The 17,213-nt window shown below is 40.1% G+C and overlaps 1 protein-coding gene across 1 annotated transcript in view; it reads right to left on the reverse strand.

Annotated features, from left to right (window-relative positions):
* Window positions 1–8,162: 8,162 nt before the first annotated feature.
* Window positions 8,163–17,213, reverse strand: part of LOC139368640 (adherens junctions associated protein 1) — an 86,960-nt gene continuing 77,909 nt past the window's right edge. Inside the window, exons 3-6 of the mRNA XM_071107761.1 lie at window positions 11,443–11,530; window positions 11,062–11,304; window positions 9,618–9,749; window positions 8,163–8,759 (exon numbers count right to left, since the gene is read on the reverse strand). Coding sequence (XP_070963862.1) covers window positions 9,677–9,749; window positions 11,062–11,304; window positions 11,443–11,530 — 404 coding nt within the window. The 3' untranslated portion in view covers window positions 8,163–8,759; window positions 9,618–9,676. The remainder of the gene's footprint in view (window positions 8,760–9,617; window positions 9,750–11,061; window positions 11,305–11,442; window positions 11,531–17,213) is intronic.

Genomic DNA, 17,213 nt, shown 5'->3' on the forward strand with positions numbered 1-17,213 from the left:
GGCTTATGAGGCAATGAGGCTCTTTATCTACAGTACTTCTCCACAGTGGGTACTACTCCCCAGCTAGCACAGTGGATCTGGGCCGATTCCGACTGAGAGTTGGGGCACTCGGCTGAGAGTCAGACTCGGCCCACGTCATGTGGGCCGGCTTCGGCAGTATTACTTATGGCTAGGATGTTGGGATTGAGCTCGGGCTGATTCCGGTGTGAGTTATCTGCCCCAAATGTATTACTTGAGGCTCGGACCGATTGGGGCTACTCTCTGACATATTGTATACACTACCGTTCAGAAGTTTGGGGTCACTTAGAAATGTCCTTGTTTTTGAAATAACTCATTTTATGTCCATTAAAATAACATACAATTTATCAGAAATACAGTGTAGACATTGTTAATGTTGTAAATGACTATTGTAGCTGGAAACAGCTAATTTTTAATGGAATATATACATAGACTGATGAGTTTCAGAAGAAGGTTCATTGTTTCTGGCCATTTTGAGCCCATAATCAAACCCACAAATGCTGATGCTTCAGATACTCAAATAGTCTAAAGGCCAGTTGTATTGCTTCTTTAATTAGAACACCAGTTTTCAGCTGTGCTAACATAATTGCAAAAGGGTTTTCCCTTTTTTTTTCAATTAGCCTTTAAAATGAAAAACTTGGATTAGCTAACACAACGTGCCATTGGAACACAGGCTTGATGGTTCCTGATATTGCGCCTCTGTATGCCTACTGTATGTAGATATTCCATAAAAAAATCAGCCATTTCCAGCTACAATAGTCACTTACAACATTAAAATGTCTACACTGTATTTCTGATTAATTTGATGTTATTTTAATGGACCATAACTTTGTTTTTGAACGGTAGTGTAATTAACATTTCATTATTTATTTTTCCATATTTTCTCATTGTTTCTGTGATAAAAAATAATAATTTACATTTAAATTAAATTCTTTAAGAATTCTGCGTAGTATTTTAGTGTTTTCATACTTGTGCAAAGCAATTGATGAGCATTAAAAACGTTGTGGATGAAGCCTCCTGAGTGGCACAGTGGTCTAAGACACTGCGTCACAGTGCAAACTGCATTGCTACAGATGCTAGTTTGAGACCCGTGCCAGCCGCCCGTGAGACCCGTGAGACCCGTGCCGGCCGCCACCGGGAGACGAGGCGACGCACAATTGGCCTGAGTTAGGGGAAGGTTTGGCCGGCCGGGGCTGACTTTATCCCATCGTGCTGTGGCGGGCCAGGCGCATGCATGCTGACACGGTCACCAGGTGTATAGTGTTTCCTCTGACACAAGATGTTTTTTTTGTGGATGGCTATAATTTGTATAAAATTTTAATATTTAAAATGACTAAATCGGGTAATTTTGTATACATTTATTTTATTTGCATCGGGCAGCTTCTTGGGGGATTCTGGTAAAATGCCAGCAACGTCGGCTGAATTCCGGTAGACCCGACGGAAATGGCCGATGTACTTGGGCCGATTCTGGGCAGTTTTGATTCCAGGCCGAGTGACAACCAATTCCGGGCCGATTCAATCCGTTCCGGCCCCCCGGAAGAGGGACGCTTCTGGGCGGATTCCTCATTGTTAGCTGGGTCATATTCAAATTGCTTATTTGTTCATTTGTGTTGTTTCCCTAAATCCACACCTATAATTATTAGACAAACTCCCCAGCATGACTTTAGGCAGACAGTCTGTTGTGTTTGAAATTTTATTAATAGCAACATCAGAGTACTAAATGTACAGAGGACGAATCCAATGAGAATCGCATTTACAGTGCTTGCAAATACAGAGCTTAGAAGTACAAGAGTAACCAAATCAAGATCACCTGGAAATTCAAACGTTACCAATACCTACAAAAAGAAGAGAGATGTGATCCATAAGACACAAAATAAAAGTATACAACATTTAGCTGACACAGAAACTTACTGTTTATAGTACAGTCCTTCTGTGTGCGTATGTGTGTATGTGTGTACGATATTCATAGATCTTATACAAAATGAACATAGGTACTCATTGATATATTAAACACAAATATAAAAGTTTAAGAGTCACAAAGTACAAATTTTCAGTTGTTATGGCAACAAGACTTCAGTCAGTTCTGTGTAGTTGTAGTAGTAGTATGGATTCTTGTGATTGTTTCTCTGAACAAATTGTTGTTGTGTGGCGCCGTGTGAAAAAAAAACACCAGAAAGAAAAATATGTTGTCTCGGTCAGGTGTATGTGTGTGTCTATCGTTTAGCTTTGTGAATGACAATACCTGAAGAAACCTCTTCCCAATATCTCCCAGACATATATCGGCTTGGCTTCGTCTTCTCTGAGAGAGTGACAAGGCAATGCTGAGGCAATGCCTCACTGTCAGGGCTGACTCTGTTCCATTCTGACGACCTGTCCAGTGATAACCATGTATCGATTGAGTCGTGCTATCTCAAATATCAACGTTAAACCAGTCCAGATCAATATACACTCCATTTTCAAGGCGTCATACTGAATGTCAGTCCGAGGCCCTTTTTTGTGCAGTGGCATATAGCTATGCTCATAGGCAGATGCGTTTCATGTAACCAGACTCCGCTTGACCCAAAATGGCCGTATAGGAAACGGTGACGTCATTAAATGATAGTTCAAGTCAATGACACTATTGATAAGCACTGGTGATCATGTCAGTACAATAGCTCTTATGAATACAAAAATAAAAACATGATCTGGGAGGAGAATCGGAGCCCTCCGCTTTAGATACAGTTTAAGCGCACAATACGTGAAGTCATAATAACATGACGAGGGAAGCAGTGTGTGAACGAATGACCCTATGTAATGCAAAAATATGCACCCAAAAACAACCCAGACACCGTATTTATTCCCTTTCTCTAAGTATTTCAGAACAACTAGGGGTGTCCGTAACACCCCTGTGCCGAAACTAGCCTGTGGCCAGAAGAATTCTAATGATATCAATCAGTCACAATGTTCATTATCATAACATGTCCTCCCCCATCAGTATAGTGCCATATTGAAATACTTTAAGTCTGAACCCCCTGGCCTGTGATTAGACTGAGAAACAAGACAGATTGATTATTTTAGTTTTGGTGTGTTCATCATATCTCATAGATAGAAAAGGCCTCTTGGGCCATTGAGACGTCAGGCATACGTCAGGCATACAACTAATATTCAATACGATATTGACATGAAGCGAAATACTGCCCAATATGTGTGTGACATCTGCTTTCCTCTTGCTGATGGCACTGACTGACTGCATCCTTTTGTTAATTGACAGTTTGTTTGTCATAGGTGACACATTGGGGACATTCTGTACCGTTAGTGTCAGGGATCACTGAAGAGACAGCTAGAGCAGATATATCTCTTATGTAGACATTTGTTTGTTCACAAAAGATGTTCAGTCTTTGGTGTCGACTTCATATTTCTCTGATCTTACTCCCCCTCCCATTCAGAGTATACACAAGTCATCTTCACAGTCAAGTGGGCTAACTGTGAAATCAACAATGACATAAAATAGTCATGTTAATGTATGTCCAAGTTGCCTAAAATGATAACTTAGTGTTACACATTGTGAAAAATAAATAGGTTTTGCATGAGCTAGGTATGTTCTTTCGTCTTTCCTGATTTTGACCTGCCACAAGAATTGATAACCTCAAACAACTTTCTTGAAACACCGATACATGGTATCAGGTCAAATGTGGAGGAAGGATGAGTGTACCGTGAACACGTTAGTGAACTACAGCACAGGTCTGGTTCAGTGCATCATATTCTTCATAACAGATTGAGCAGAGAATCATGGTTATTGTAGCATTGATATTTCACACTGAGGGAAGAACTGAAATCCTGTAAGTGGCTTATGTCAAGTTACATTTTCTTTGCCATTCCAGTGCTAGTTTAGGTACTCAAGTGACGACTCTAAAGAAAGGTAGGTACACACTACATTTTGAAGTCCTATGGGCGTATTACCATTCATATTTCAAGACACTTGAGAGAGTTATGATATTAATGTTGCAAGGTGCAAGGCTTTCACATGTAACAATTTCACAGTATATCAGGAATTTAAGAAATGTGCATTCAGGACAATGTAATATCACGTTTTGATAATTGATTGAGAGCATATACGAACATCTGAGGCTTGTAGACAGCAGTCGAGGAACCTTTCACATGAAAGGAATTGTGCCACTGATATTCCTATGATGTCTCAAACTTCCTTTAGAATATTGAGGCAAAAATATCCAAAGATGTTCATGAGAGGGGAGAATTTTGTGGAAAACAATTAGCGGTATTTCAGTCATCATCATATGAAAGATAGACATAATTACATACCCAATACATTTCAGTACAAGCATAAAACATTGTACTTGTTCTCTGCATATGCTTTGGCAGGTGTCCTTTTTTTCAATCTTGCCAGTGTTACCATTGCATCAATGAGTGGTTTACCATGAAAGGGGAGTGAAATATTTACACTAAAAACCCATTGAACCCTTAATCTTTGTTTTCTTTACTACTCTATTTCTTTCTGATAATGTACCTAGAACTTCAACTCATGCTTAATAATATTGGGGTCATAGGTCTAATAGTTTCCCCTGCCTTTAAAGAGAAAAATAACACGTCTAGATCTCTAGAGTAGTTACATGTAGTAAATATTACAACGCAAATTCTTTAAAAAGAAACTCAGTTTCAGTGTCTGACTTTCTCTCATTCCAATTATTATTGGGTTAACATTACTTCCCTTTTCACCATGACTAATCATATTTCCAGAAGCAAATAGAATTCCTATGAAAATGGTGTGTCAGCATTTGATAATTGCACATTGTTTACCAACCAAACCCAAGGCAGCAGCATTCTGATCTCAGCCTAGTATACAATCAAAATAACTTCTCACGTCTGTGTAGATTCTCATGGACGGTAGCTCTGTAACCTTTCACAACCCAAATCCTTGATCAGTATTTAAAATATTGCAGCTTCTATTTAAGTATTGTATTAGTTAGCTAAATATATAATACAAGTACTGCTTGAAAGTGCAGGTAGGAAGCTTGGCACAATGTTAGTTTGTGTTGTGAAAGAAATACTGTAGTTACACATGTAAACAAAGACACTATCCCCGACCTAGCTGAACCTTACCCAAAAAGGGACAGGTCTTTAAAAATAGAACACACCTGTACACAAATAGAAGCAAATATATATAAAATACATTTACACATGTATAATATACAGTAATTTAGTAACCCTCTGACTATCAGGATAACACTTTTCATTCCAAAAATATATGTTGACGTAACTCAACCTCAACGTACATGTTGGGCCAAATTGGCATTGTCATTCATGGTGTTTTGGTGTGTGAGGGGAGAGAATAGTGTACTTGGAGTCAATATTGCACCGCAGCCTCTGATCCAAGGTCAGTTCTTTACCCCTCCAGGTGCATAAACATATGATTTAGTGATTTAGGCTAACTCATCTCGGACCTATACTAAAGGTCTACTTCTGCCTTGAGCTCAGGGAACAGAATAGCAGAAGCCTGAATCTTGTTTGTCTCCTTGAGTAAGTGCAGATCTCAACCCAGGACAGAATCCAGTCCATCTTTACATCTGTACATATTGCGTTCCACACAAAATAATTGCAATCGAGTGTTGTTGTTTTTTGTGCTTTCTACCAACCCACTAGTGTAATGAAATATTTTTTGCATTGTCCAAGTGTCCTGACTTACCAAATATGGAATTGAATTAACTTATCAATTAATTAATGTATTACATGTGGCCCAGACTTATTGTTTTTGATTGGCTGCTCCCAATCCCCCTGGTTCTGCATCTCATTGATGATGCTGGAGGTTTTGACGAGGCAAACACACTGATATTCCACAAGCACACATCCATGAGCAACCCCCACGCACCAGGAAAGTACATTCCTGTACAGCACTTGGCATGAAAGAGCTGAGATTGTATTCCTTCATACAGTAGAGGTGAGGTTTAGGGAGGAACATTATTATACATGGTTGTGACTGCATTCACAGTGCAAGATATACAGCTAATTTGGACCTAAATTGAAGGGATACTTTTTTTTAAAAATTGCTGGAGGGGGATGTGCAGATATTAATTTCTTGATTGCATGCATATCTGACATTATGGTATAGAAAAGACTACTTCCAATTGTAAATACGTCACACACCTTTATAAATCTCCTGTGTGAGGAGATGTTAATATGATCATTCCAATTATAATTTCAATTAGCATGTGCTTGATAAATACAACACAAAAAAAGTATTACAATTCCCCAAAAATACACACAATAGTGGCCTTAGAAGCACTGTTTGAAGAATCTGAACCTTAGTTATTTTAATATATTATCCCTGAATAATTAGGTACAGCACATTCACTTTTTCTACATTTTGTTACTTTACAGCCTTATTCTAAAATTAATTTTAAAAATCTCAAATCTAAACACAATACCCTATAATGACAAGAGAAAGTTTTTTAAATACATTTTTGCAAATGTATTAAGTATTCAGACCCTTTGCTAAAATACTCGAAATTGAGCTCAGGTGCATCCTGTTAACATTGATCATCCTTGAGATGTTTCTACAACTTGAGCACCAGAGTTCCTCTGTGGAGATGGGAGAGCCTTATAGAAAGACAACCATCTCTGCAGCACTCCACAGTCAGGCCTTTATGGTAGAGTGGCCAGACGGATGGCACTCCTCAGTAAAAGGCACATGACAGCCCGCTTGGAGTTTGCCAAAAGGCACCTAAAGGACTCTCAGACCATGAGAAACAAGATTCTCTGGTCTGATGAAACCAAGATTGAACTCTTTGGCCTGAATCCCAAGCATAACTTCTGGAGTAGACTCGGCACAATTCCTACGGTGAAGCATGGTGGTGGCAGCATCATGCTGTGGGGATGTTTTTCAGAGGCAGGGACTGGGAGACTAGCCAGGATCGAGGGAAAGATGAATGGAGCAAAGTACAGAGAGATCAATGTTGAAAACCTGCTCCAGAGCGCTCAGAACCTCAGACTGGGGTGAAGGTTCACCTTCCAACAGGACAACGACCCTAAGCACACAGCCAAGACAGCACTGGAGTGGCTTTGGGACAAGTCTCTGAATGTCCTTGAGTGGCCTAGCCAGAGCCCGGACTTGAACCCGATCAAACATCTCTGGAGAGACCTGAATATAGGTGTGCAGCAACACTCCCCATCCAACCTGACAGAGCTTGAGAGGATCTGCAGAGAAGAATCTGAGAAACTCCCCAATACAGGTGTGCCAAGCTTGTAGCGTCATACCCAAGAAGACTTGAGACTGTAATTGCTGTCAAAGGTGCTTCAACAAAGTACTGAGTAAAGGGTCTGAATACTTATGGAAATGTAATTTCAGTTGTTTATTTTAATACATTTGCGAAAATGTCCAAAAACCTGTTTTTGCTTTGTCATAATGGGGTCTTGTGTGTAGATTGAGGGGGAAAAAAATCAATTTTAGAATAAGGCTGTAACATAACAAAATGTGGAAAAAGTTAAGGGGTCTGAATACTTTCCGAATGCACTGTAGTTGAGAGGAGATATTCAATATTTCTCACTAACCGTAATTGTAGAGTTAGAATAATTATATTCTTACAAGTTAATTCTAAATTGACACCCTTGTGCAGTACTGCTCATATCCTACCACCACTCATAGTAACGTATCATGACTTATCACTTGTGAATAATGCTTGGGATGGAAGATGAAATGAAGACTTATATATTAGACATGACCTGAGTCAGTACATATGTAAACATACTGCTAATCCTCTCTATTTGCCTTAGCTATCTGGATAACCATTCAGATTGAACTGACCACAACAGGATATAGGGTATGCACTGTTCGACAGCCATCGAGACAGAAGTTTTGAAGAAATGTAGTAAGCACAATCAAAAACCACTGAGAAATAGGTCATACCGAATGGGGAATTAATCTGGGCTTGGATTCGATACGTGTTTTGAAATCGTCCCCTTTGCTTTAATATCTGATTGGACAGCGGCACGTCATTAACAGTCCAAACATTGTGTGGCATGGGAACTGCACTGCTTGGGTTGTGACTGACCTCTTTTTTATGTATAAAAATAGACAGACTATTCTGGTTTTAAAATGGGACCTTAAACAATGACTTAAATGTAAGTGTTGGATAAAGCATTTAACATTATTCTTTTTTTTCTTCTTGGCCTCAATGAATAGTGCTTCATATAATAAACATTTTTGGGACTTTGCAACACAATTCTTAAAACTACATCAGAAAAGATATTCAAATACTTAACATTTTTTTTCTTCACTTTTCTTTAAAAAAAGATGGAGTTGGGTTGATACAGAGTTAACATAGCAATATTTTAGTTGTCCATAAATTGTTGTCGAAAGTTCCTTCTGTACAGATTGTGGCACATAGTGGCATTATTGGCACATTGTTCAGTAATACAGCTCAGTTTCTTCCACTGTGAGCAGCGTCTCAGAGTCTCCTAGCTCTCCAAGGCAGCTAGTCTTCTTCAAGGTGTCGCTGACGTCAATGGTCTTCTCCTGCACATCCAGTAATATAGCTACACATTAACTCTAACTACATATCTAAACTACCACAGGTCTCTGGATAATAATATGAAGTGGCAGCGGTATGGCTGCTCGGTTTGTCATCATTTTTAGAAAAATAAATATCTTCATCAGTGTCCAGAGAGAGAGAGAGTTCCCACTATCTTACAAAATTGGCCATTGTTTGAGTCACTTCTTTCTCATGGTTGGAAAAGTTTACCAAAGTGTCCTGTGGAGAAAAATCATGACATACTTCATTAAAATTGTCAAAATATCTGTAGAAAATCAATAGGTTTGAAGCAGTAGTTGGAGCAAAATAAGCATTTATGTGTCAAACTCATCATAGATCACATCAAATAGCCTACAGCATGTGCCATAACTCCCAGTTGTAAGTACCATGTCACAATGCACCCACACTGCAATACATAGTATATGCTCATCGAACTACCATGGCGCTCCACGTCTTTTAAGACTGCCGTGCTGGAAGGAAGAACTGGGGCGTTTGGGTTCTCTCTCTAAGATCAATGTTTGTATAGATACAATGGTTTTGGGCCTCTTCCTTATTCTATGGTACCTGCAGGCTTTCTATTCCTTTCTGAATCTGGGTCAATAACAGCCGTGTGGCCCCCTGGTATTTCAGCCACACACTGGGCCGGCGCATGTGTTTAACTTTCACGCTTTGAATTTCAAATGGAGGCAGTCCAGCCTTTCGTGATGCATAAAAAAATGCAGGAAAGTCAAGTGAAAGTGCCCCTTTCCCATAACAAAACATTCAAACAATATTGCACTGACCACATGAATGAGGGCTGCAACTTCATAAATGCTTAATATGTTTCATAAAGGCAAATAAAGACACACTAGGTTGTCGAAGGGAATGAAGCAAACATAATCAAGCCTAAACTTCTAATAAACATTTTGAATTATAATAGCTAATGAATGACCTTTGGTGATCTTGCCATTTAAATTGCATTTAGCAAGGCAGTTTATGAAAAATCATCAACGAAATAACAACCATATGCCAAGTTCCCTTCTATTCCCAAACTGGGACAAAATCACCCAGGGACCAAGGGGGAAAAGTGGTACTCACCAGAGCATAAATACAGGAAGTCTATTCCACCCACGTGACGTAAAAAATACTTCAACTGGTCAGCAGGAGATCTCAAACCACTTCTCTGACACAAAGGCCACAGGAATCAGCTGCCTTTCAGTGGGAGAAGGTCTGTAGGACAAAGGATTGAGACAAAAAGACAGTGAGAACCTGATAGTTACTCATCAACTAAGTCCAGGACACACTCTTATAGAGGTACTTTGGAAAGGAAACCATACCAGTTACATTTCACCCTCTCACCAGGCTCGAATTTGACTCTCACGATATGACCTTACTTAGAATATCTCAACAGCATGGGATATTAGGTGAGAAGGACATGTCCAATAAGAATCCCTATTGTAAAATATCTATGGTGATGACAACTAGGGTATTAACTTCAGATAGAATGATTATAGATTTTTGTTATTATATACGGACATGCTTACCCATGCATTACATGAAACCGAAACAGTAAATGACTCCACCAATGCAACAGACATACTTTTCAAGATCTGTATTATCACATTTTCAATGTACCACATAAAAATAAATAAAAAATAATAAACCCCAATGAGTCGTGCACAACCCATGTCCAAATTACTTGCAAGCTTGCTTAAACCCGTTGTTGGCACGCGTTGGAGCTCAACAGAAATGAAGACAGACAAAGTCCCGAAGCACCCCACCGTTGTGGTTACTCACTACTCCTAGATATTTCCTCGGTGTATGGCAGTATGGCACCGAACAGGTGTCCTCACAATATCCCCAGCAAGCACAGCTATCAATGCAGACAGTGCTCCTTAGCAGCAACAGATATCCCATGGAAACATGAACTCGTTAATCTTCCACAAGCAATTCTCTCCAGGTTTCGCACAATGCTAGGCTAACCACGAGGCTGTCAAATACCTCTTAGCTTCAGTCTCTACTAAGTTTTTCTTAACAAAATAATAATACTCTTATAAAATAAACATTTCCCTTCAAAACTCAGTAGGTATGGGGTTTGTTCTATTTTATCGTCTTCTTTCTAGTTTTTCTTCACCAGCACTGATAATGTCTCTCCATCTTTCTTTCTTTCCTACCCCTCTTTCTTCCCTAGGCCTCCTGTTAACCAGGTCAACTCTCCCATTGGCTACCTTAGTGGTCAAAACTTAAACCTTAAAGTAAACCAACCTATTCACTTGTACATTAAATAAATATTTATTCAAAAGAAATGCATTAACAGCATTGCAATTCAATCCCCTTTTAAATGTAATACCAATTATTTATAACACTATACTTGGTTTTAACAAGGGTATTACATACAAGAGGGATTTACACCATTTCCCAAAGATAGGGCCAGGACTTTTTCCCAAATATGTGATTTTACCAGGAAAAACTCAACAGTGAGAGGGAAGCACTTAAACTGACCCAGAAACCTAGAGCCAAGAGCAATTTAAAGCCGACATACCTATTTCCATTGTAGGTGGTCTTGTATATAGGGGTCTGTTGGATCATCTCGTCCGTGTAGACGGGCACGGCGGTGCGCACACACTCGTGCGAGCACTGCAGGCTGTCGTTGTAGGCGGTGAAGATGTCCACCTTGCTGGGCACGCGGGCAGGGGTGAAGTCGGTCAGGTTCTGACAGCTCTCCTCCTGCTGGTGGATCTTCCGCTGATGGCTACTGTGACGGCCATTCCCCGACTGTGCACAGCTACAAAAACACGTACCAAAAACAAAAAACAAACATAAAATCATACCTTGTACCACTGGATGAGTTGCTTCATTGGCATTTCAAAAGTGGTGTATTGTGTGTCGGGAAGTAGTTGCAAAGTAAAGGAATCTTTCCTACCAGTTTTTAAGGACAAGTGTAGTTATCAAGGCTGCGATGACCATAATGAGAGACACAGTGATTGTAATAATCTGGTGAACTGCCAGACCTGCAAAGAGACAAAGACACAAAACACACAGAAACGCTTAGTTCCGAAGGGAACTGTTTTAAAGGCAGGTGGTGATTTGCCATGTTATAGAAAACTATATAGTGATATTTTAAAGATGTTTTTGAATGAGGATATGTGCTCCACATTGCACCTAGGGTGACCACATGTCCCGGATTGTGTGGGACAGTTACTCATTTTTTCCCACGTCCTGCAACCAAACCATCATGTCCCCCATTTTATCAACAAATTCAAACACCACTCATTTAGATTTTTTTTTTGATTTGTCCTCTATTTCAGTCAAAATTTCCAACCTGTCTCTTGAAGTCATGTTGCGCTTATGAAAAGATACACACTTAGTATACCAAACATTAAGAACACCTGTTCTTTCCATGATTTAGACTCAGGTGAATCCAGGTGAAAGCTATGATCCCTTATTGATGTCACTTGTTAAATCCACTTCAATCAGTGGAGATGAAGGGGAGGCGACAGGTTAAAGAAGTATTTTCAAGTCTTGAAATAATTGAGATATGGATTGTGTTTGTGTGCCATTCAGAGGGTGAATGGTCAAGCCAAAAGGATTTGAACGGGGTATGGTAGTAGGTGCCAGGTACAACGGTTTGTGTCACGAACTGCAACGCTGCTGCGTTTTTCAAGCATAACCATTTTCCGTGTATCAAGAATGGTCCACCACTCAAAGGACATCCAGACATCTTGACAACTGTGTGAAGCATTGGAGTCAACACGGGCCAGCATCCCTGTGGGACACTTTGGAAACCTTGTAGAGTTCATACCTCGATGAATTGAGGATGTGCTGAGGGAAAAAGGGGGGTGGGGAGTTCAACTCAATATTAGGAAGGTGTTCCTAATGTTTGGTGTGTCAGGGGTGCAACTTTGGTTTTAGAAGTGGGGGGGGGGCATATTATTATTATTTTTATTTATTTTTATCAGCCGGATAAACACTCCAAACATCCTACCCGGCCACTCGGAGGCGTCAGCAGGGTCCTAAAGCACACCGTTGCCTCGTTTTGTATCACATTCCAATTATTAAACTGGGGGGATTTCAGAATGTGGACATGTGGACATGTCCCCCCCGTACCCAGTGAAAGTTGCGCACCTTCTCAGTGTATGGATGTGGTAGCCTAAACCTACTGATAATGTTAAACACTCGTTGTTGAGTTCTAATATTCTGCACCGTGCTAAGATGAGACGTAGACCAATGTCATAGGCCTATCTTCAACTAATCGTATTTATAAAATCCTTTCGAGCTAAATTCCACCTAAACTTGGAAAGTACAGTTAGGCTTAACACAAAAAGTAAGTAAATAGCCATATTAGACTGACTGATATGAGGTAATTTAGTCAAACTTGTGAGGCTCTCCATGCTCATTAGTTGCTCATTCAACATATTTTCTGCAACTTTTTCATAAAACACTCACGTGGTCTCTCATTTCTGCATCCCCAACTTTTCCGGGAGGTAAAAGAGTAGGCTAGGTGCGCTTCATTTGCTCATTCAGTGCAACAGACTGCAGGGGTGTAGTGCTGCCAGAGCATCGGTGACTCCACCACTTCTCCAAATGGTGCTTGTTTAGTAAAGTTAGATCAAAGCTGAATCAATGTCTCGGAAGTTCACACAATGATTCATTAGTATTCTGCATAATATAACCAAATGTAATAGCATAGTATAACATTACTGGCTAGGTTTCCATCCAATTTGCGACAGATTTTCATGCGAATATTCTAAAATCTGCATAAAACAATATGCAAATATTTCCACCAGAGATGTGTTTCCATCACACTGAAATGTTGCAGTTAGTGATGACATAGTTCACATAATAATAACTTTTGCCATTAAATTAAATTCCCATGTACCAAATGAAAAATACAAGTTAAGTGATTTCCAGAGCATTTTCAACTCTACTGATGGTTTTCTCACAAAAACTGTTGCATTATACAGCAAACGTGCCCACTCTGGTCTTGGCACACGTGCTCTAGCCAACAGCTGGCAGATACAGTGCAGGTAGGCTACTTCTCCATAATGAGATTATTATGGAGAAGAGCCATATTATTTATATTTGTCAAGCATCGTTATCCATGTCACCAAAATAAGACTCTCATTATTTATTGGTAAGGAGCATCAAATCAAATTAAATCACATCAAATTTTATTAGTCAAATGCACCGAACACAACAGGTGTAGATCTTACTGAAATTCTTACTTACGAGCCCCTAACCAACAGCGCAGTTTTAAAAAATACCGATAAGAATAAGAAATAAAAGTAACAAGTAATTAAAGAGCAGCAGTAAAATAACAATAGCGAGACTATATACAGGGGTGTACCGGTACAGAGTCAATGTGCAGGGGCACCGGTTAGTCGAGGTAAAATGTACATATTGCACATTCACCACCCTGTGAAGTTCATCATAACTTATTTCATCTATAGACACATTTTTATTATTTTTATTTAACTAGGCAAGTCAGTTAAGAATAAATTCTTATTTACAATGACGGCCTAGGAACAGTGGGTTAACTGCCTTGTTCAGGGACAGAACAACAGCTTTTTACCTTGTCAGCTCGGGGATTCAATTTAGCAACCTTTCGGTTACTGGCCCAACGCTCTAACCACTAGGCTACCTGCCGCCCCTAGGCTACCTGCCGCCCCTAGGCTACCTGCCGCCCCTAGGCTACCTGCCTCCCCAATAAAAAACTGCATGCTTTCCCGAATCATAGTGGGAGGACCACACAACATATCATTGCATGACTCCAAGTTTACTTCAATATGATGGTTATTATTTCAATATTTGCGCATAAAGGCGTTTCGAACGACATTTCTCGCATAATTAATTTTACCGATACAAAAATATCCAACTATGTCTTAGGAACAAATTGTCTGTCTGCATTTATAAAATTGCAGTGGCATTTCATGTTTCCATTAGTCCGGTCGTGACTTTTTTCATGAGTCAGGTAATTCATCTGCATGGAATGCTTGGATGGAAACGTGGTTACTGTTACACACACAAAAAAAACACATTTCGTATGAGATTTTAGGATGGTTAGCTAGTCAGAACAAATTATCCTGTGGCCAAAACTCAACAGAGCGTGCAACTAGGCAGAATGTGCTTTGGTGCTGCCAAATGTGTTCATTAATGTAGGCTACACTGTCCCGCAAATGTCCCGCAAAATCATCCTGTTGTCCTGCATTTGAGTATTTTATATGTGGTCCCCCTAGTTGCACCAAGGGCAATCAACTCAAAGTCAGAGGAAGATATCTGTGGTGAGTTTTACTTTAGGTATTGATAAAGATAGGATTATTCTCTTTATTAAATAACAGAACATTAAAATATTCAAATGAAGCCACGCACCCACATGTTCGATTAGAGTTATTTTATAACTTTTACAACTTCTCTTGAACTGGTGGGAACCTTTAAACTTCCTTTGAGTTTCTTAACACTTTCCTGATTCCCTGTTAGTGAATTCAAAGCCCTAATGCTTGTCACTTGTCAAGGTTTGTCAGTTTACCTAAAAAATACCTCTAATTCAGTTGAAATACAAATATACATGTTTTTATCTTTGCCCAAGCTTTTTTTGATGGACCCATACAGTTTTTAAGTTCGTATTTCGAGTTAGCTATGTTTCAACAGCCTCTGGCATGGCTTGCATTAGCCTCATTGGACCAAAATGAATTAAACCAATGGGGAATGTTACATTTTGTTTTCCTCACCACACATCTAAATTATAATGTTTTGAAAATTGAAGTCTGTATACTTTGAATTTTGAATCAATTCAATTTGTGTGTAACAACCAATTATTTATATATACACTAGATGACTGATAAGTGGCGCTGTGTTGAAGCAACCGTGCCTCCTTCTTGGCACTGCCCCACCATTGGCAGCAGCATACCACCCTGCATCCTACTACTGGCTTGTCTCTGAAGCCAAGTAGGGTTGGTCCTGGTCGGTCCCTGAATGGGAAGCCAGAAGCTACTGGAAGTGGTGTAGGGTGCCAGTAGGGGGCTCTCTGGTCTAAGGAGATATTACCCTGCGTAGGGTGCCGTCATTCCACATTTTGTAATGTTACAGACAGAATTCAAAATGGATTGAACGTCAGTTACAACCCCAAAAATCAAATAAACACAGAAACTGATTGGATTTACAAAAAGTCATTTAAAGAAAGGTAATTTAATATTTTTTTCACCCAACTTTAAATCCAATAACATGGTGAAATGTTTTGTTGATTTCATGTCCAATTCACATTAGTTGACAACTCAACCAAATGCAAATCAAAACTAGATGTTTAACTGGCATCTGTGCCCAGTGGGAAGACTGTAATGAGAACAAAAAATAAACATTTGCACATTTCTACAGGGCAAATTACATTGTCCAGTGTTGCCCCTTTTCTGAGTTTTGGGTCACAACCCTCCATCCCTAAATCTCCCTCCACCAATCGCAGCCTTGCTGTGATTGGCCCATACATCCAGACCCTCTCATCAGCCAATTGTCTGCTGATCCAGGCCAATTTGTCTTAAGAATATCTCAAAAGGAGCTGCCACTCCTCACGGACGTGCCAACGCTCCTGGTGTCTGCTAGCTGGCTCATGCTACTCTAGCTCCCTCATTGTGCTGCATATGCACTTGGATAGCAAACTTCTGTGGGCAGGGCACAAAGCAGCCAGGTCAACCTTGGACGACTGATATCTCTGGCTGGCTCAGGAAAGCCTCCTTTCCTTCGCTGCAATCACAGTCCCTCTGCAGCAAAGGCACTTTCACTTATCTGGCATTTGCATTTCTCGCTCTCGCTCTGCTTGCTCCTCTCCCTCCCGTCCAGTCTGACATCAAGGCTGAAGTTGAAAGTGTGGAGTAATAAATTAACAGCTGTCCAAGTTCATGGATAATATAGCTTGCCCTTGAACTTGATCAATAGTCTACGTCTCCATAGAGAATTGTTTCGTTTTACATTTGTGTCAGCGTGAAAGGCTTTTCTGGCAGAGATTTCCGGCTTAATACTATACCAAATCAATATCAGGCTGAACACTGGCCATACAAACCCAGTCTTAGGTCTCATTTTGACCTAATTTCAGGGCAGTGCATTAAGCAGAAAAGATCAAGTCAGATAATGACTCCACTGACACAACCGAGAGTCAGTCCAGACTATTCTCTATTCCCGTCCAGACCTGCCAGCTGAAGGGAGAAATATTTGGCCCTGCTAGCTCAAACTCATTGTGCTCTGGCAGCGAGGCTTAAAAATCACCTTTGGCAGTCACCTTGCTTTAGAGGTGCTGGGTTAGGTTTTATTTGGACGAATCAGTGCCAGACAAGAGAGGGGGAGAAAAGAGAGAGAGGAATAGAGAGAGCTACACCAATGCTCCCAGCGAGAACAAAATGAGGTTTTCACCTTTGTGGTCTTGACAGTTTGATGAACATGCCATTGACAAGCACTGTGTTTTAATAAAATCGCCCCCGCTACCTGCCTTTATTAAAAGAATAGCTGGTGCAGCCCACGTTTGTTGCTGATATCATATTCTATCAAACACATTCAGCTTAACATAAATATATACCTATGTCTATGCACATCCAGTTCATTAAATAGTAGTGGATACAAGCCAAGGTCAGCATCCCAGAGTCGCCTCTTCACTGTTGACATTGAGACTGGTGTTTTGCGGGTACTATTTAATGAAGCTGCCAGTTGAGG

The sequence above is a fragment of the Oncorhynchus clarkii genome, chromosome 16 (assembly GCF_045791955.1).
Source record: "Oncorhynchus clarkii lewisi isolate Uvic-CL-2024 chromosome 16, UVic_Ocla_1.0, whole genome shotgun sequence".
Classification (NCBI taxonomy): domain Eukaryota; kingdom Metazoa; phylum Chordata; class Actinopteri; order Salmoniformes; family Salmonidae; genus Oncorhynchus; species Oncorhynchus clarkii.